This window comes from Trachymyrmex cornetzi, unplaced genomic scaffold (assembly GCF_001594075.2).
Source record: "Trachymyrmex cornetzi isolate Tcor2-1 unplaced genomic scaffold, Tcor1.1 scaffold225, whole genome shotgun sequence".
Taxonomy (NCBI): domain Eukaryota; kingdom Metazoa; phylum Arthropoda; class Insecta; order Hymenoptera; family Formicidae; genus Trachymyrmex; species Trachymyrmex cornetzi.
In genome coordinates, this window is record NW_017296901.1 from 277,433 (window position 1) to 298,479 (window position 21,047).

A 21,047-nucleotide genomic window follows, 5' to 3' on the forward strand; every position below is an offset into this window, starting at 1 on the left:
ATCTTATTTTCTTCCTGCAGATAAAAATTTGTATACATGATTGTAGTGTTGGCATAATTATAATATTTGTATAAGTTAATTATAATGTTGACATTTAGATACGGTAATATCTCGGCGTTAAGACCACGTGCGCGATATAGCGCGAGACCGATCGCGTATCGTGTATATCCTTTACGCGAATCGGTGAGTTGTGAGTAACCGAGATTATTGGATTTACGTTATATGTTGTTATACATACATTAGTTAACTTATGCACGTTAAATTAACTTTTGTTATTAAAAATTTGTAATGTTTAGATTTGTACCATTGCAATTATACCACTTAATCAGTATTACACTACATCAATTAAAAATATCTGCTCGTATTACAGCGAAATCATATTTTCTTATGCGTTTAAATTTCTTTAGGGGGTTACAATATTTAAAATATAGCACAATTTATATTGATAATAGGATTTTTATGCTCTTGTAATTCTCTTATTTATGTAAGTAGTATTACGCACATATGTTTTCGCTTAAAATAGTGAAAAATTTATTATTTACTTATTGTTATTCAATATTTTTGTACTATTAACAAGTGACAATATTTTTCAGTTCCTGTAAAGATGTATATGTATACATATTCAGAAATGACATTTAACAGAATTGTTAGTATCTATTTTTGAAAATGTACGATTGTTACATAAATAAAGAAATTTATTATAACGAGAATAATTATCAAAATATTTTTTCATTTTTTTCTTTTAAATAAATATTTACTAAATAAAGACAAAAACTAAGAAAACAACTTTTTTATTAAAATATAAATTATATATGTATTATATTTACCTTACATGTTCTATTTTATATTTTTCTTAGTTTATAGTAATTTAATAATAATATATAATAACAGAAGAACTCTTTGAGCTATATCTTTTCCAGTAAACACCAACTAAAATATAATATAATACCAATGTTATAATTTTACACTTAATATAAATCTAATATAACACAAGTTGTATTTACATCGTTATTAAAATTATTACAATTATTACGATTAAATACAGAATGTATTATTTTGTTAAAATTTGGCTACATTTCATAGCACGACTTCGAGTATGACTGTAATAAAGTTATGATTATAAATAAAGCAATCTTATCATGCTCTGACAGTTGTGTAGATTATATAGTATGCTTAAATATTTTGGAAACATTTTATCAGATAAACTAAACTTTTCCATCGTAAGAGGTATAAACGGTTTGATGTAAGTTTCATATAAGAGTCATTTACTTAATTGTTATCTTAATATTTAAAAAAATATTAGAAGTTTTATATTTTAACATATTAAAACAATTGTAATGCTAATATATAAGTAACATGAAGAATATTTTCACTTTAATTTATTAGACAATATTAATTAAGAGCTCTGGAATTATAAAATCTATTGACAATGAGTTATTTCTTAGAGGAAAAGTTATTAAAATAAAAATTTGTATACGTTTCTTGATATTATTTTCTGTTCACCCGATATATTAGCTGAAGCGACTTCTTTGTGCGCAGTCTCTTGATCAGTGATACTCATTTTAATTATTTTTGTGTATTTTTAAAATGCAACATATATCCACATATTCAGTGACATATTTTGCAATAATATTAACTCTTAATTATTGAGACTATTATACAAATAAAGAATTTCATTTGTTTGCTCAAATCTTTAATTTTTCTTTACATATATTTTGTAATCTTTTTATAATCTATAAGATATAATAAAATAAAATAAAGAAAAAGGAAAAAAGTACATAATTCACTGTATTCTTTATAAAATTTTTTTTAATCTAATCGTTTTTATCACAGATGAAAACATATAATAACCTAACTAACATTAACTGCAAACATCAACTAACTAACCAGTAACATGACTGTTTAATTCCGCACTCAATAATATAACTGTTACATATTATATAATTGTTATATGTTATGATACAGTTGTATTGTTGAGTAGGACATTATAACTAATAATTATGTTATTGTTAGTTAATGTTTGCTGGGAAATTTAAATTACGTACTATTTCTGAATTAAAAACTATTATTATTGTGATGCAATTATTGTAATAGTTAAGTGTCGACTCTATCATTCAATTCGTGATTGAGAACCTACAATGGTAACCTTGCTGTTGATATTACTCGTGCTGTTCCTACTCGTACAGTAGCAGTTGCTCCAATATCATAGACTGGTGCTGTTAGAATCGCGTGGCTCAAAACAGATATATAGTGTCAAGAAGATATTAACAATATATTATGCTTATTGTTACGATATTGTGATATATGTAACATTATTACGTTATAACAAAATTATTAGAGCAGCAATTATTGTTGACAGTGGAATTTTTCTGACGTGTTGTCGTAGAAATACAGCTGACGTACAAATACCGATTGCTTTTTACGCATGCGCAAATGAGAGTTATAAATTTTAAATCCAATTTTAAATTACTTTTTTAGGATACATTGTACTTTTTCTTTTGCTCTTAGTGTTAAGACCTGATTAATATCTTATTAACGCTATTATATGTTAAAAAATATTATGTTAAAAGTGAAAAAGACTTTAAAAATGTTTTATCAGATAATTAAATCTTCTTTTATGTGAGCGACGTTAACTAGTTTCTTATCAGAAGTATTGTACTTCACTTGTGCTTAACCATCAACAGCGTGCATATTTGTTTTTATTGAAGAGCGAAGGTATTATTATTAAATGAAATATGTGTATATGTGTGTGTGTGTATCATGTTTAAGATTAAACCGAACTGAAGAGTTTAAAATTATTTATTACAATGAATTACGAATTATTTATTACATTTTATTACAATTAATGTAATAATTAATATTACGTAGTTTTTATTATACATATACATTATAATATAAATTATATTATTTTAAGATATATGTATATTGTGTGTTCTGTATAAAATTATTAGATAAAAAAATTTTGTTGTTTTTCCAAAACACAAAGTTTAATGTACGAAACATCGAAAGACTTGATATATTGCATTACAATGTTAATGACATTGAAAAAAGTTATAAGAGTTCACAATATGAGTTTAAAATGGAAATAAAAACTATGCACGGTTCAAAAGATATGCTAGGCTTTTGAAGAAGCCTTTATTTTAAGTTTAAATTGATACAGCGAATGCTCGAAAAAAACTAATAAAATTGGAGTATTTATTTTCAGTTCAATTTTAACAATAATATCTTTTCAATTTTTGTATATATAAATATACTTATATAAAACAATTTATATTTTCAATATCATTAATGTTTGTAATACAATCTATCGAATCTTTTGCATTACCTACATTATAATGGAATTAGATAAGGTGACCCATTGCGCATAATGGCAGAGGTCCCATCACGTGATCTGAGAGCTCGACCAATGAGAACTTGAGCTCATTTGCAGTGCAAACTAGAGTCCTAATAGAACTCTAGTGCGAACGAGTCATGTGAATTTCTGCAAATGAGCTCAAAACTTGATTGATTGATAGATTCCCCTACTACTTTCAACTGCACATTCATGAGAATGGGTCACCTTATCTAATTTCACCATGACCTACATTAAACTTTGTAATTTTAAAAAATAGAACTTTATTAATTATCTGATAATTATAATCATAAGTAAAGAAATATTTTAACTTCTACAAATTAAGTGAATTTTTACAATATAATATTTATTTTTTCTAAATTAGGGTTCATTTACGGGTTTATAAACTAGATTTCATCCATGGAGACATCAATGGAAAACGATAAATTCCAATTTTCCATAGATCGTGGTGGCACGTTTACTGATATATACGCTAGGTGTCCTGGGGGTAAAATTCGAGTTATGAAATTACTATCCGTAGATTTTAATAATTATAACGACGCACCGACAGAAGGTATTCGTAGGATACTAGCTGAGGTATGTTATTTTAATTAATTCAAAGTTATGAAAAAATAATTTTACAATTTTTTACAATTTAGAACTTATTAACAAAAAAAAAATGTTACAGTATGAGTTTGAAAGTATGTAATTTGCACAAACAAAATTATAAAGCTATATACATATAATTGAAATAAATTATTAAGTTGTATATGAAAAAATCTGCGAGCAAATTAAATAATATTAGATTGTATTACAAAATAGAATAATTTACTACATAGAATGAAATCTCATAGAAATATCTTATAAAATTCATGAACATAATTCTAAAATACTTTAAATATTTTACGACTATTTATTAATTTTAGGAAGGTAGTATTAGAACGGAAGGTGCAATCGATACCTCTAATATAGGATGGATCAGAATGGGAACGACAGTTGCTACTAATGCGTTATTGGAAAGAAAAGGCGCAAAAATGGCACTATTAATAAATGAGGGTTTCATGGATCTTCTATATATTGGCAATCAGTCCCGGCCAAATATTTTCGATTTGGTTCGTATAGTTGAACGTAACATATATTTTAAAAAATATTACAGATTGCAGTATATATTAATTTATCGTGAAATATTGTATGTAGTACAGAAATTTATAAACGCATTTGTTCTGTCATTTGAATTAATTTTTGTTAAACGTTTACAGGAAATAGTGATGCCGGAGGTTTTGTATAAACATGTAATAGGAGTAAAATGTAGAGTAATTCCCGCTCTGCCAGGAAGTTGTATGGAGAATCAGTCATGGCGAAAGGTAAAAGGTTCTACCGGCGAAGATTTGTACGTTATTCAAGAACTTGATGAAGCACAATTGAAGGAAGATTTGAAAACACTTCGCAATCTAGGAATAGATAGTCTTGCTGTTGTTCTGGCACATAGCTATACGTTAGTAAATTCATTTGATCAAACAAAAACTTTTTTGTTAGTAAACAATTTTTGAAAAATGGCTTCTAAAAACACATAATTAATGCTTATAATTTGTTTTAATTTTATATGCTTATTTAAATTCTGCTATTGCATTTTTATAATATAGTTACGCGGCTCATGAGATTAGAATTGGCGAATTAGCGCGAGAAGCAGATTTCTCACAGATATCTCTTTCACACGAGGTGATGCCGATGACGAGAATGGTTCGCAGAGGCTTTACTACATGTGCAGATGCTTACTTAACGCCACACATTAAAAACTACGTACAGGTAATATTTATAATTACATACATGAAATTTGAATTCTTCTTTATAGTTATTTATATAAAGTTCCTTTCTATATCTCTTCTTTCCAAAATAACAATTAAAATATACATTCAAGATATAGATTTCTATTTCTAAACTGTATTGAATATTATTTTAGGCTTTTTCTTCAAGATTCAAAGACAATTTAAAAGGCGTCAATGTATTGTTTATGCAGAGCGATGGTGGATTAACACCTATGAATTCGTAACTATTAAAGTTTATTTTGAAAATTATTTTAAATTAATTTTCTTATTATCGCATAAATTAAATATTATGTTTTGCTGGCACGTTAAAGTTTTATTGGGTCACGTGCTATACTTTCTGGACCAGCTGGTGGCGTTGTTGGATACGCAATGACAACCTATGGAAAGGAGACTGATCTTCCAGTAATTGGATTCGATATGGGCGGCACATCTACTGATGTAAGTCGATACGGAGGAAGTTACGAGCATGTTTATGAGAGCACCACGGCGGGCATTGCTATACAAGCTCCGCAGGTATTACTCTTTTTTATGATAAATATATTACTTGTAGATATTTAAAATATTGACATTTTAGTTTTTCTTAAAAATATTAAATATCTTTTTGTAAAAAGATTTAGCTGAAATAAAAAATTGGGTTAAGTTGGATGTCAATACAGTTGCGGCAGGAGGTGGATCGATGCTTTTCTTCAGGTCGGGTCTCTTCGAGGTTGGGCCTGAGAGCGCGGGGGCTCATCCTGGACCCGCATGTTACAAAAAGGGTGGTCCATTGACTGTAACGGATGCTAATCTCGCTCTGGGTCGTCTGTTGCCTGAATACTTTCCTCAAATTTTTGGGCCTAAGGAAAATGAACCGCTTGATGTGTCTCGTACCTTAAGTTTGTTCACAACACTTACCTATGAGGTAATTTCTTTTACATATTAAACAAACATATTTTTACAAAAAATATCTATATTCTAAATTTTATATATTTTGTAAAAGAATGAATTTTTCTAAATGTATTGTATTGCATTCGATTTACAAAATGTCTGCATATGTCGCAGATCAATGAATTTTTAAAAAATGACGAAGCTATGTCAATCGATGAAGTGGCAATGGGGTTTATTAGAGTCGCGAATGAGACCATGTGCCGACCGATTCGTGCTTTGACTCAGGTACAGTTAAATCGAGCTTATTTTTTACTAATGCCAAGTAACGCATTATGGTCGTTCTTAAGTTATCTTTAGGTTCTTTTTATGTATATAGGCAAAAGGTTATGACACTTCCCGTCACGTTCTGGCATGCTTCGGCGGTGCCGGAGGACAACATGCCTGTGCAATCGCTCGATCGTTGGGTATAAGTACGGTTTTTGTTCATAAGTACGCCGGTATTTTGTCAGCTTATGGGATGGCATTGGCAGATGTTGTTGAAGAGGCACAAGAACCAAGCGCCGAAACTTACAATCACGGTAATTTACGATAACAAAATTCTCTTTAATTATGTTGCGTGTTCCTTCATTTTAATATTCTTTTTTATCTATAGAAAGCTTCGCTCGTTTGGACGATCGGTTAGATGCGATGGAAGCTAAAGTCAGAAGTAGACTTCGCGCACAAGGATTTTCTGATTCTCAAATAAAAACGGAACCATTTCTTCACTTACGTTATGAGGGCACTGACTGTGCTTTAATGTGCACTCCTGCAAGTCAGGATTCGATGAGCGTCACTACCAGACATGGAAATTTTCTCGCTACTTTTCTCGAAAGGTAAGCATTTGATTTGAACAAATCTTGTCTTTAATTATTTATTTATAAACCATTTTTTAATTATTATTAATTAGATATAAGACAGAATTTGGTTTTACAATACCAGACCGTAAGATTTTAATTGATGATGTGAGAGTTCGAGGAATTGGAAAAACTGAAGTTCCAGAGGATCTTATATTGCCTCCTTCACAAGCTTCACCAAAACCTGAAAAGGTTAGATAAAAAATGCAAAAAATATCTTAAATAATTGTTAAATTATTTTTTCTTAAACTATTTCTTTCTTTTAAATCAAATTAAATTTTTAGAGGATAGGAGTCTATTGTTAAATTGTTCTTACAGCTTGTCCAGAGTAAAATTTATTAAAATTTATTATTACACATTATATTTCTGCTTCAAAATATGATAGTGTTTCAACGTCACTATAGTGACTTTCTCATCCTGAAAGGGCATGTTCTGATTTCCACTCGAGTACTCTCTGGATGTCATATCATTCTTGTTTAACGTTAGTGAACGACAAGGATGGTGTGACACTCGTATGGGAATCTGAACTCTGCATAAGAGTTATAACTTTTTAAAACTTTATTGAATTCTGTTACAAATAAAACAAATTTTAAAAAGGAGGACAGGTAAAAGTTATCGATTTTTATCCCTTATGTTCATCTTACATTCGTCGAGTTTTCGTACGTTTATTTCCTTCTCTACTTCAACTCTAGCACAACAAAATATCATATATTTGATAATTTTTGAGAATTAAAATATTAAAAACAATCATTATTTATTATTTTTATGACAAAAATCTTATGCTTATTTACTCATTTTATTCACATTTTTACGTATGTTTATGTAAAATTGATTGCTTTACGTGATTCTGCAGCCCAAAAACTATAACAAAAACATATGTTTCACTTCCCGGTTGGGGGCAAAAATCGACGACTTTTACTCGTCCTCCTTTAAAAATATGAATTTTCTAGACCACTATGGTGTACTTCGAAGGTGGCTATCAGGAAACAGGCGTTTATCAGTTAAATTCATTATCTTCTGGAGATATTTTACATGGCCCTGTCATTATTATGGATAATTTGAGCACACTTTTAGTGGAGCCAGATTGCATTGCGGAAATTACTATCCGTGGTGATGTAAAAATAATGATTGGACAAGGTTGGCGAACGAAAGTCACCACTGAGCTTGATAGTATTCAGCTTAGTATTTTTTCGCATCGTTTTATGAGCATTGCTGAACAAATGGGTCGGTATGTAATTAGTAAAGAATTTTAATGTTTTAAATATATGTAATTATTTTTTGTTAATGCTTTTAAATATTGCAAAGTAATATTTGTATTTCTAATTTTTGATAGAGTACTTCAAAGGACTTCAATTTCTACTAATATTAAAGAGCGATTAGACTTTTCATGTGCGATTTTTGGCCCTGACGGTGGTCTTGTTTCAAATGCTCCTCATATTCCAGTGCATCTGGGCGCCATGCAAGAAACTGTACAATACCAGATGAAAGCGTTTAATGGTAAATTTACGCCAGGAGATGTCATTCTCTCTAATCATCCATTAGCAGGCGGTTCCCATCTTCCAGATTTAACAGTTATCACGCCAGTATTTTACAAGTTCGTACATTCTTTATATTTTGTAACTAAAAAAATGTTTTTGGGAAACGTTATACTAATGTCATATTTATTAGACGCAATATTATAACAAAAGAAGATATATTGTTAATATTTTAATGCTAAATGTCTTAATTTTCTCTTTTATTTATGTTAAATGTTCATTAAGTGTACTATACTCGAATTTTACATGCACTTTAGAGATGTGCCTACACCGGTATTCTTTGTGGCCAGTAGAGGTCATCATGCTGATATTGGTGGTATCACTCCGGGTTCTATGCCACCACACTCAACGAGTTTGAGTCAGGTAAGAGAGTATGGTTTCCAAATAGATTTTAAGAGAACTGTATATAAATATTGTATTCTTTCATAGGAAGGCGCTGTCTTTAAAAGTTTTCTATTAGTACATGAAGGAATATTTCAAGAAAAAGAACTCACTGAGGCCTTGATGGCGCCGAGCAAAGTACCGGGAAGTTCGGGAACTAGAAATCTCTCAAACAACATTAGTGATCTCAAAGCTCAGATCGCAGCTAATCAAAAAGTAATGTTCAATTATTTATTCAAATTTAGTCAAATTTATGTAAGTTAAATATATGTAAAGTATGTTTTTTTTTGTAAGGGTTGTCAACTAGTAAACGACCTAATTGATACATACAGTCTCGAAGTAGTGCAAGCGTATATGGATCATATTCAATGTAATGCTGAAGTTGCCGTTCGACATATGTTGAAGTCAATAGGTACGAAAATTAAAACGCGAAGAGGAAAAGAAACCGATATCGACGCCATTGATTACCTTGATAACGGTAGTCCCATCAAGTTACATGTGGATCTCGATATAAACAAAGGCGAAGCAATTTTCGATTTTAGGTATATTTTTAACTGATATTTGTAATAATTTGTAATTTATAAATTGTAAATATTTGTAATTTAGCAGGCGGTATTATTTTTTAGTTTTCATAATAATTGTTATTTTGCTGTATCAAAGATTTGTCTTTTGTTGTTTTTTTTATATACTTCTTAACATATATAAACATATAATTTATTATTAAATTAACGATCAATATAATTTTTAATATTATTTCCAACTTTAGTTTGCGATTCAAGTTCTATACAAACCTAATTGACGCGCAACTTATAGAACTGAAAAATTTATTTGCAAATTTGTATATCGACATTATTAAACATCAAAATCCGCTTTGATTGAAAATTTTTCTTTATTTGTCTCATTAGTCTAAATTTCACATTTATAACAACATTTTTCTATATATAGTCTAAATAATAATTTTTAAAAAATATATTTTTATTGTTCTTATTGCTTCTTGCAAATTTCTATGCTATAATAATTTCATATAATATATTATACAAATTGTAATAATTTATAAAATACTAAAATCTAAATTCGCAGTGGAACGGGTTGTGAAGTATGGGGTAATTGCAACGCACCACGTGCCATAACGTTGTCTGCGGTAATTTATTGTTTAAGATGTATGATTGGACGTGATATACCATTAAATCAAGTAATGCCCTTTTGCATTTTTCAAAGAAAATCTAATAATGCACTTGGATTAATTTAATATTGTCTGTAGGGTTGTTTGAAGCCTGTGAAAATAATTATCCCTAAAGGATCGTTACTCGATCCCTCGGAGGATGCGGCAGTGGTAGGAGGCAACGTCTTGACATCTCAACGTATTGTTGACGTAATTTTGGCAGCTTTCGAAATTTGCGCAGCCTCGCAGGGTTGTATGAACAACGTAACCCTTGGCACTGAGAAATGGGGTTATTACGAGACAGTTGCTGGTGGAAGTGGAGCAGTAAGAAGAAATTATAAGCTTTAGATAATATATATTTGAATGTTAAAATAAATTTTCTGGCTAATAAATTATTTAAATAAAATTAATTAAAAGAAATAAATTAAAATATTATTTGAATATTGAAAAATTAAAAGATACATAAATTTATTAATTATATATAATAATTATTATTATAATTCTTTTTTTATCATATAAAAGTTAACGTAAGATAAAAAAAGATGTAACATACATTCTATTTTAGTTTTACGTATATTTTAGTGGTACATATAGTAGATATTTGTTTAGTAAACTTGTGTTCTCCAGGGACCGACATGGCACGGCAGAAGTGCTGTTCACACGCATATGACTAATACAAGAATAACAGATCCAGAAATACTCGAGCTTCGCTATCCAATTATACTTAACCGCTTCTCCATTCGATGCGGAAGTGGTGGTAATGGAGCGTATATCGGTGGCGATGGTGCTGTACGTGAAATGATATTTAGGTGATTAAACGCACATTTCTATGCACATTATGACTATTTATATAAATTTTTGTTCTATTTAAAATTACGTTTTGAAGATAATACATAAAAAATAACTAATGGCAAAAAATACTCTTATTAAAAATTTTTTTTTTTAATATTTGTTTGCAGAGCCCCGATGACCTTATCTGTATTAACCGAGCGGAGAGTGTATCATCCACCTGGATATAATGATGGTGAGGCTGGAGCATGTGGTTTAAATATTTTGGTGCGGACTGATGGTAGACACATTAATTTAGGCCCGAAAGCTGCCGTTCCAGTTTATGAAGGGGTAAGTAATTTTAAATGATATCTTTTGCAAACGTAGTCAATATTTTACAAGCTTTATCAAAAAAGTAATATGTTTGAAAATATTATAACAATTTATTACGTTACGATAAATATAATATGTTTATCAATATTGAAAAGTTTAAATTAATCCCTGAATGATGAATAAATAAAGCCTTAATTATACAGTTCAAAATATTAAAGATCCATATTTTTTTGTTTATTTGAAACTCTTTTATCTGCATTATTACTTATTAACTATCAGCATTATACATAATTTTAAAAGGTTTTTGAAACTTTTATTTAGGATATTTGTTATCGAGAGATATACGTACTGTGTTAGTGATTATATATATTTCACATGTTTTATGAAATGAAATGAATTATATTACGAAAGTAAAGATAAAAATCATTTAAGAAATTTATATATTAAAAAATTTTTTAATATTAAAATTATTGTAGTAAATATGTTCTTCACTTGTCAAAATATTTTGTGTTATCTAATTAAAATTGTTACAGTCGTGTAACTGTTATTATTTACAGTGAGTGCAAAAAGTATCATTAAGCAATACTTGTATATGACAATTCTTTTAATAATTATTTTATCTGTGAAATGATGAGTTTGTTTTATAAAATAGTAAATAGTAAATGTATATATAATTGGCTTTATTTTTTCATAATAATTTTTAAAGGCTCTCTATATATGCAAATGTAATTGACGTATTTTGCTTCTACACTATGTGCTATAAATCTCGATTAATATGCGATTTGATTTTATGGCAAGGGCAAATGCAATTTTCCAAAAATTTTGATGACGTTATTTTGCGACATGGTATTGCTTCGAAGTTTCGGTGGAATAGTTTGTAGTGGTTTGATCAAAAGTTGGGATGTATGTACGATCGCACGCACAAACTCGTAGTAGTGTAATTTGATCGCATGCAAAAACTCGTAGTAGTGTAATTTGACCGCTTTTCCTGGTTATTTCTTCTCACTGCATTTAATAATAATATTCAATAATAAATGCAATAGTCAACTGTTGTCTAAAACACAATATATGTCTTTATATTCGCTAAAACATATTAAAGCGCACGTTACAAACAATTGTAATACATTATATTTTTATTTGTTACAATAATTTAATGTACGATGACAATCATATTATAAGTGCAGACATCCACAATTATTCTTTATATTTTTCATGTCACTTTATACACTTAAACGAGTTTATCTCAAATATAAATTATAAAAACAGAATTATAAAATAAAATTATAACATGATCTAGTTTAAAGAAAGAAATAACATTAAATTAATCCTACGTTATTCATGTAAGGTGTAAAATACACCCCAGCCTTAGAATTTTAATAAATTCACAGTGTAAAACAATTTTTATCGATTAAATACCGCAAATAAGTAGGGGACTACAAGAATATATAATTTTAAGACATAAATCTTTAACTTTTTAACTTTTGATGTTTACCAATATGATACTTTTATTATCTTAATAATATGCAATTATTATTATTACGAAAGTTTAGCTAACAATTTCTGATCAAATTTCTACGGTTTCTTTACAGGATAAGTTCATTATGGAAACTCCAGGTGGTGGTGGTTACGGTTCTGTTTATAAAGACAAGCAAGCTGAAAGATCTTCGATTTATTCGAAGACTTATAATTCACAATGTTTAGCAACAAGGTCTACATCAGAATATAAAGATACAAAATCTAATAGAAGTCTGCATAATTTTGCAGAACGCGGAAGTGTTTTTGAGTATCGTATGGCCCAGGAATCTGTTTAGTAAAACTCATAATTATTGCGATGAATTGTAGTATAGAAAACATATATATCGCGGAAAAAATGGACGTGCATAAGTTTCAATAGTCGCACTCATGTTACAATATATTGTAATTATTATTTAGTTATTCAGATTAAAATTATGTATTTTTAATTGTATGCATATTTATCGTAATATATATATATATATATATATATATATACATATATATTGTTATGTATTTTAAAGTGTGCATTTATTTTAATAAAGATATTCTCAAATTATAATTTTGTATAATATACATTATATATATATATATCTGTAATTAAAAAAAAAATTTTAGTATTTCTAATCCTTATTTTAATTTTTGTTATAATTGCAATGATACCGTCACTTCCAAGTCAATTGATTCGCATTCTCGGGTCAATTCCTAGAGGAATGAAATTTCTCTTTGCTATGGCTAATTTCCTCGATTTACCAGCCCGTTCGATTTGCGGCAGGTGCAAGATGGCCGACGTTTCATTTCCGCCAGGAGTAATTACTGACCGAAATGTCACTGTGCTGACCTACATAGCAGTGGAATTATGATTCCATTTCCATAAAACGTTGTCCAAGATATTCTAACAATTTGCTAACAAACGAATTTCGTAAATTTTTGTGTGAAATACGATAATAAGAATATGCGAAATACGTGAAATATTTTTGCTCAAAAAGATGTGAATAAAAGAAATAGTATTTTTTGTAAATTTTGAACTCCAAGATACGATATAGTTATTAAAAAGTTTGTGACGTTTAAGGAATGCTTCGACAATTGAGCGAGAACATTAAAATTTAAACAATATAAATATACCATGTTCGTGTTTAATTTTCGAGATGTTTTTCAAACGTTACAAACTTTTAACAATTTTATCGTATCCAGAAGATCAAAATCTATAAAGAATACTATTTTTTTTACTTACACCTTTTTTGGGTAAAACTTGGTTCTTTTTTAACATCTTTTCAAAAGGTAACTTCCAATGAAGGAGGATTTAAGATCTTTTTCATGATTATATACATATATTTATACTTACCGTCTCGTTCTTAATGATAGAAAAATCTTAATTAAGGATTTAGAAAGAAATCGTCGAGTTGGCGTCTTCTTTTAGTTGCGTTACACTCTGAAATGTTGTGAAATCGAACACTGCCAAGCAGCCAAAGTAGCACAGCAACACTTGCAAAGTGTTAAAAAAGCGATTATATACGCTTTTTTGACGCTTTGTTAACGCTTTGTAAGCGCTGTGTCCTACTTAGGAGTACTACAATGGTTAATTCTCCATCATCTTCGAACGAGATGGTAAGTATAATTTCGGTCGGGCGAGCCCGCCTTCGTCAGATTCGTTCAACCATTCTATTGTAGTGGCTCGGTGCGATTACTCCTTCCACCGAATAAAAGCGAATAGAAACGCGAAAGATAGTGTCGCTCGTAAAAAAAAGCGAGATTTTGTCCGGAATGGGTGCTCCTATCGATCGATATTTTACAATGGAATGAAAATCGAAGTAGATACTTCGAGAAGAAACAGAGTACGCACAAAAATTTCCGAATAAGTTTTTACGATGCATGAGATGCTTACGAAGACCACACTACCGGAATCGGCACTCAAGAGGAGAGCATCATCTCATCGAGATTTTGCAATTTAAATCTCTTACAACATACTGCATTTTTTATTGATGCATTTTTTATTGATTCCTTCTTGACTCCAATTTTCGCCAGTGGATTGGGATAATGTTTTCTTCGTAACTTCGTGCAGTTCGACGATTGTAAAGAGCTGTAATACTGGGTGCGATATTATTGAAACGCGTGATTTCTATTGTATTGTATCACCGTATTGTAGTTTTATCATACTTTAACAGAGATTACTATGCGTGAAGTTTGATTTTACGAATACGGCAATAACTAAAGATAAATAATATTTGTATTGAGAAAAGATTGTAGTGTTTAAAATATTTAAGCATTGTAAAACATATAAACACCAACAGCTTAATATTTAGAGTTAATTTCAAGAATTTGAGAATTTGTGGAACCAATTCCAAAGAAAAAAAACTTTACTTTGTATAATTTAATTTTTATTTATTTAAATTGCTACAAATTTAATTTATTCCAAAATCGTGAGTATAATTTATTCGACTTGTAAGCATGCATATAATTTCGTAATTATACACAATATAATTAAATAATAAAGAGTAATTCTAAAATAAAATAATTGTCAAATTTTAGGAATTTGTACTTGCATTATATATAATGTATTTAATATATCTGTAGTTTAATTTTATATATCACAGATATTTCGCAATGTGTTTAATTACACTGCAACGCGTAGTCGGACATAAAATATCGGAAAGTTTCGTCACGTAGAGCGTTATACGTAGAACGGCGCAACTATGCAACTCATCAGAGCGTATTGAGCACGACACAGGAGGCAGGACGAAAGTGTCTTCTCTATTTAAAACAGTCCTGCCAGTTGGGCATCACGTTTTGGAAATTCAGAATATTTTATACGCGTACGCAGTTTAATATGTATAAATTACACGAGGGAAGTATCACGAAAAAATAACGTATGAAAAGGTAACACATTTAACAGAAAAATGCATATAGAAAATCTGTGACAAATTGGATGAAATTTTGTTTAAAAAGTGACTCAAGGACGACCGGATTTGAAATTCTTCAAAAAATTACAATTTTGAGGAATATATATGGAACATTCTCGGAATATGTAACGATATATAGATGGCATTTTTAATCGATATTTGAATGTCGCTTTTACATTTCGTAAATATTTCGAGATATTTTGGAATACTCTTGGAACGTTTGTTTTTTTTTTGGAATGTTAAGAGTATTTAGCGTTAGCTGGATGTTGTATACTTTTAATGTCCGTCGATTTTGTTTTGGATTTTCTGTATCGTAGCAATTTTTAAAATTTAAATTTGATAAATTTAATTTTTAAATCACTTTTAGACCAGTTTAGGTATTTTATACTCAGAAAAGATTCAGTCTAAATTTGCCATTTAAAATTGAAACCGGAACATCATGTATGCATGTTGTATACAAAGGGTAGCACATCGAAGGGCATAGCGTTGCTTCATGAATACGGTTGTAGTCACGCGCAGGTTCTTGTAGAAGTTATGCTTGCAGGAATATACGCATCGACGATAGCTGTCCCGGCTTCATCCCCGACATAAATCACTAGCAATGGCTTACACAAAAACGAGGAAGAACCTTGTATAGTCGCTTTGTCTTCTTTTCATCCGATTTTCATAACTCAGCTCTTTTGCTTAGTGATGTTGTCTCCAACAACAGCGATAACATGTTGAAAGTGCCTTCTAAAGCTCTGTTGTTGTTGAACAATGTCTTACATCTTGCGTAAGCTACTTTATAGAGCCATTTTCATCTTGATTTTTAAATATGTAATTAATATATTTAAAATATAAATAATTAATCTTTATTTTCTTTTCATCATGCTATTTTTAATTAATCACTATTATTGAGATATAATTATAATTACGACACTAATATATGGAATACCAATATGGAATGATTCCGAAATATTCTCGTATAATTTAATTTATAAATATTAATGTATTATATTAAAGCGTTATGAAACTTAATTTTTGTCATTTTATTTTTAAACTTTATATATATTTTTCAATGCATTTAGATTATTTTAAATAAAGTAAAAGATGTTAGAGAATCATTCGATTTTAATAAAAATTTTAAAGGTTATATATACATTGATCTCTACTTGTACTTCTATTCAATCTGTATTAATGAAAATAATGTAATTGATTTGTTTACAATAATTGATTTGATTGATTGACAATACAAAAAAAGACTAGCGAAAACTAAAGCAGTGTGTTATGGATGTTATTTTAATATGCGTTAAGATAAATGTAACGATGCGATACGAAAATCCACTAGAATGCCTAGCTCGTGACATATTTGCGCGGATGACTTCCATGTTGTCGGTTTTTTTTCGTTCTGCTTCTTTTTTCTTTATCTTCCGGCTATTCAACAAAGCGTTTCCGGTTTTGCTTTATTTTCGCAAAGTTTTGCAGCTTTTCAATTCGCTTCACTTTCAATTAACTAATGATATCGCAAGTCCGCTTTTACAAAAACGGGAAGAATTATAAAGAAAAATATAGTTGACACACTGTGTGATAAAGATACATTTGAAATATATACTGATATTTCTTTACTATCCTATAGTTAAAATTCACTGTGACTACACAATATTGCTAAATATGCATTTATACTAAATATGTTTTTATATCCTAGTTTTTCAAATAGTTCTACAATTACTAGAGAAACAGAAAATAATATTCTATTAATTTCTATGTTAAAATACATACATATTTATGAAAAGAATTAATTGAAGGTAATAGGCAATGTGCGAGTTGATTTCCTATTATATCAAGAATTGGCTGCGTTTAGCAGAGAAAATTGATCAGTGAGCCCTCAGAGATTGTTTAATATGATTGTTCTTGCCTTTAGTTCTTTGCTGGATCTGAGTGTAACAATCAATTTTAATAAAGTATCACTGACTGTAAGTGCTCACTTATCAATTTTATCTGCTGAACCACCGATGAAATACTATTAAAGACCGTCAACTTTAGGCAAATTTTCGTTTTTATAAAAGACCTGGAGTTAATTGAAGAACGCTAATCGACAATTGATATAAATTTGCGATAGTTAATATAAATATTTGGATAACATATTATTAAAGTCATGATTTTTTATTATATAAATGACCATTAATAAGTATGTGTACTTCTAATGTTGTAATATCTTATATATTGCAGTAAAATTACAATTTTAATTTTCTCTACAGTTGTAATCTCTATTTCAATAAACGAAAATGGATTGAAATGGATTGAAATAGATTCAGATTTTCAGAAATACGTATTCGCAAACTTTAAAATAAATCTTTTTTAATACGAATGCATTTAAATTCATTTATAGAAATTTCATGAAGCACATTGCTATGCCTTTCAATCTAAAAATAATATTAGCTTTTTTTTCTGTGCCTCTTGAAAAAATACATCTCAATTCAAAAATTTGAAACATAAAATGCAGTTGTTCAATCCAATTGAATAAAAATTGAATCCAATTAAATTCAATGAAATCCAATTGAATACAATTGAATCCAAACTGAATAAAAAAACTTTGAATAAATAAAAGTTTTTGTTATCTGAAATACGCATTTAGATAGATAAAATTTCAATTCTCGTTTACTGGGTTTTGATAATCAAACTCAGACGATAATTAAAATCACAGTTTTAAATAAAGATCGAGTATTATTGAGCTTTAAATATACATGTCTACGGAACTAATAGATTACGAAATTAGTACTATATTATCATTTCTTATGCTAAATCATGTTGAAATTTAAATTTCAACAGAGATGCGAATTTCCGTAAAAATATCGGTCTTTAATAGTATTTCGTCTCTCTCGTGGCTGAATGCATTCCATCATGGCTAAACACAATCCTTGAAACAATTGAAAGATGCGTGATGTAAGAAAATATCATGATGCAATCGTTATCAAAGAGGTTAAAGTTTTAATACGTGTTATATAAGTGGGTCTGTAGGAATCCGAGGAATATTTTCCAACATGAAATTGCCTTGGATATTAATGAAAAATCTGAAATTACCTAGACGGAATTTTGCACAGAATCAGCCTAAAGAGAGCTGGAAATTTACCTTGAAAAAATTAGTATTCAATTCGTCTGGATATAACAAATATGGGCTTTACTCGAACGATCTATTATATTATTACGATAATCCTGTAGTACGTGAAGCACTGCGTCGATTGCCAGAGGAAGTGCTGGATGCCAGGAATTTCAGGTAACGTAAATTTAATGTAGATCCCTTATAATAAAAAAACAAAAATTGTATATCTACAAATAACTACGAAGAAGATGTAAAAGGAAGACGTAAAAAATGTAAAAGATGTAATCACGAGCATATTTTTGTACATATAATATATAAACATGAAGAGGAAAATAAATATTCTTTAAACTTTTTCTAATGCTTTGTAAAATAAATACACTACAATCAAATATGACTCCATTTTAATAGGCAAGATTTAATAAATTAAAAGAGCTCCGTAATTTTAAATTAACACACATAAATTCGTGTTTTTAATATAAAGTTTTACTAAACGTGATGTTTCGCAATTACACATAGACTTTTTTAAATTTACAATGCATATGTAATTATATGCCAGACGGAAGACTGACGGGATGCAGCGCATTGTGTCACGCTTCAAAGAATTGTAAAGACGTCTCTTTCATTAAATACTAAATTCGCTTGATGAGATCTCTTAATTTGAGACTTAGTTAAACAGCGATATTATTCTACGAGCAACATTACAATGTAGCATGCGATGGGATTCTACTTTTCGCGTTCGCGTTTTTCTGTAGTCGGTCTTGGAGTTTTCCACCGTCTACGAATTAACGAGAGAGATTCCTGTATTCTTTTTTGCATTACAAGCCTCTGGAATATTCTGCGACTACGCAGTTGACTTTTCTATTATGCCACTCAGGCGCTTCTCGAACGAAGGCACGTAACAGTTTTGCATGCTTTGCAGGATCATACGCGCTTTACAGCTGAATTTCCTGAAGATATATCTACCCAGGGAGAAATGGGTCACGTACGAGCAGGATATAGAGTATCGATATCTCGAACCGTATATAGAAGAGATCGAAGCTGAGCAAGCTGAGATAAATGAATTCGATTACTGCGATTAGAAGAGTAGTGATTGGCCGACTGTTAACGTAAAAGAAAAAAAAGAATATTTCTCTGTGATTGACATGTGCATTCACGTGTATATGTGTGCATACATGTGCATACGTCGTGAAATTAATTGTATGAACAGTGCTTTATTATATCGACAATTTTTTCAGGCTGTTCTTCAAACTAGTGTGACAACACTTGTCTTACTAAATGTTCAAATATAAATATAAACTATTAAGTATTAATGCCTTAATGCGTACATAAATCCATAATTTTTCACACTCTGACAACCATTTGAAGAAATTATCGATATAATGGCGTATTGTCAGAATAATAATATAGTTTGCGACTGTATATTGTTAAATTAAATGATGTTATATAAAATGCTGTTCAAGTTTCGTGTATCTTTTTGTGAAGAAGATTTGTCAGCAATGATTGAACATAAAACATGTTGTTTTCTATTTATTACTTTAAAAAGTTTTAAACAATAAAGATACCGTCGGTAAATTCCATTTTTGAAATAGTACAATGCGTTGATGTACAGATTCTCAAAATTATATTAAAAATATGTTATTAAATAAATATATATTTTAGAAATTAATGTATAAAATAGGTTAAAGTGTTTGATTTTGTTATATGCAAAATTTTATTCACATATTTTTCTCTTTTTTATGCATTTAATTTTGTTATTTGCCAATTCCACCTCAATTGTCACTTCAGACCTATAGGTGGTAGTTAATAAGACCTTGCTCAAGAAGTTGCTGTTTCAACTTGCAAGTGCAGTGTTAGTTGTTGGAAGTGCAACTTCGAGATTCATGAACTAAACAGACATGAAAGGTCAACCAGTTGACTGATTCTCAAACATCTAACGTAATAGCTAACTGTCCTGTAACAGTTTGCTTACGGCAAAGATGCGGTATATTTTATCTCAGATTTTTTTCTCAGATAAATAGAATACTGTCAGCGAACACACACATTAATATGACACACACTCTATCGATTCATTATACTAAAATGAGCTATTTTGCAATTAATTTAATATAATTATACATTTTCAATATATATATGTTAATCTTTATTTTACAAATTTTAATATTTTCTTATTTCAAAGTTAAATAAAATTAAGGTTTTTTTATTTTTTATTTTTATATATTGTTAAATTAATTTAAATGCGGTTAATGTAAATAACATAAATAATTATATTAAATATGTAATCAGATTTATCTAATTATACACTTTATTTCAATTGTAATAGTTCAGTTACAATAAATACTATTTGGTTTCTAGTTGTAAATTTGACAATTATAAATTTACAATTAGAACCGTCATTGCAATAATTAAAATAAATGTTTTTAAGAAAAGGAGCTACAATGTTAAAATCCTCTAATTTATTCG

The 21,047-nt window shown here is 29.2% G+C and overlaps 1 protein-coding gene across 2 annotated transcripts; it reads left to right on the forward strand.

Annotated features, from left to right (window-relative positions):
• Positions 1–2,532: 2,532 nt before the first annotated feature.
• On the forward strand, positions 2,533–19,934 carry LOC108760520 (5-oxoprolinase). Of its 2 annotated transcripts, XM_018506532.1 has the most exons (24): positions 2,533–2,715; positions 3,717–3,928; positions 4,258–4,443; positions 4,591–4,826; positions 4,975–5,137; positions 5,292–5,377; positions 5,469–5,670; positions 5,798–6,058; positions 6,199–6,309; positions 6,401–6,602; positions 6,677–6,896; positions 6,971–7,109; positions 7,868–8,145; positions 8,251–8,511; positions 8,710–8,815; positions 8,882–9,049; positions 9,128–9,375; positions 9,914–10,025; positions 10,095–10,319; positions 10,623–10,804; positions 10,955–11,114; positions 12,686–12,791; positions 18,632–18,761; positions 19,507–19,934. In XM_018506532.1, the coding sequence occupies exons 2-24, from the start codon at positions 3,752–3,754 to the stop codon at positions 19,664–19,666; spliced, it is 4,119 nt and encodes a 1,372-aa protein (XP_018362034.1). In that variant the 5' UTR covers positions 2,533–2,715; positions 3,717–3,751; the 3' UTR covers positions 19,667–19,934. The 2 variants fall into 2 exon arrangements, with proteins under 2 accessions (XP_018362034.1, XP_018362033.1); XM_018506531.1 differs by lacking the exons at positions 18,632–18,761; positions 19,507–19,934 and having other exon boundaries at positions 12,686–13,008.
• The last annotated feature ends 1,113 nt before the right edge of the window (positions 19,935–21,047 follow it).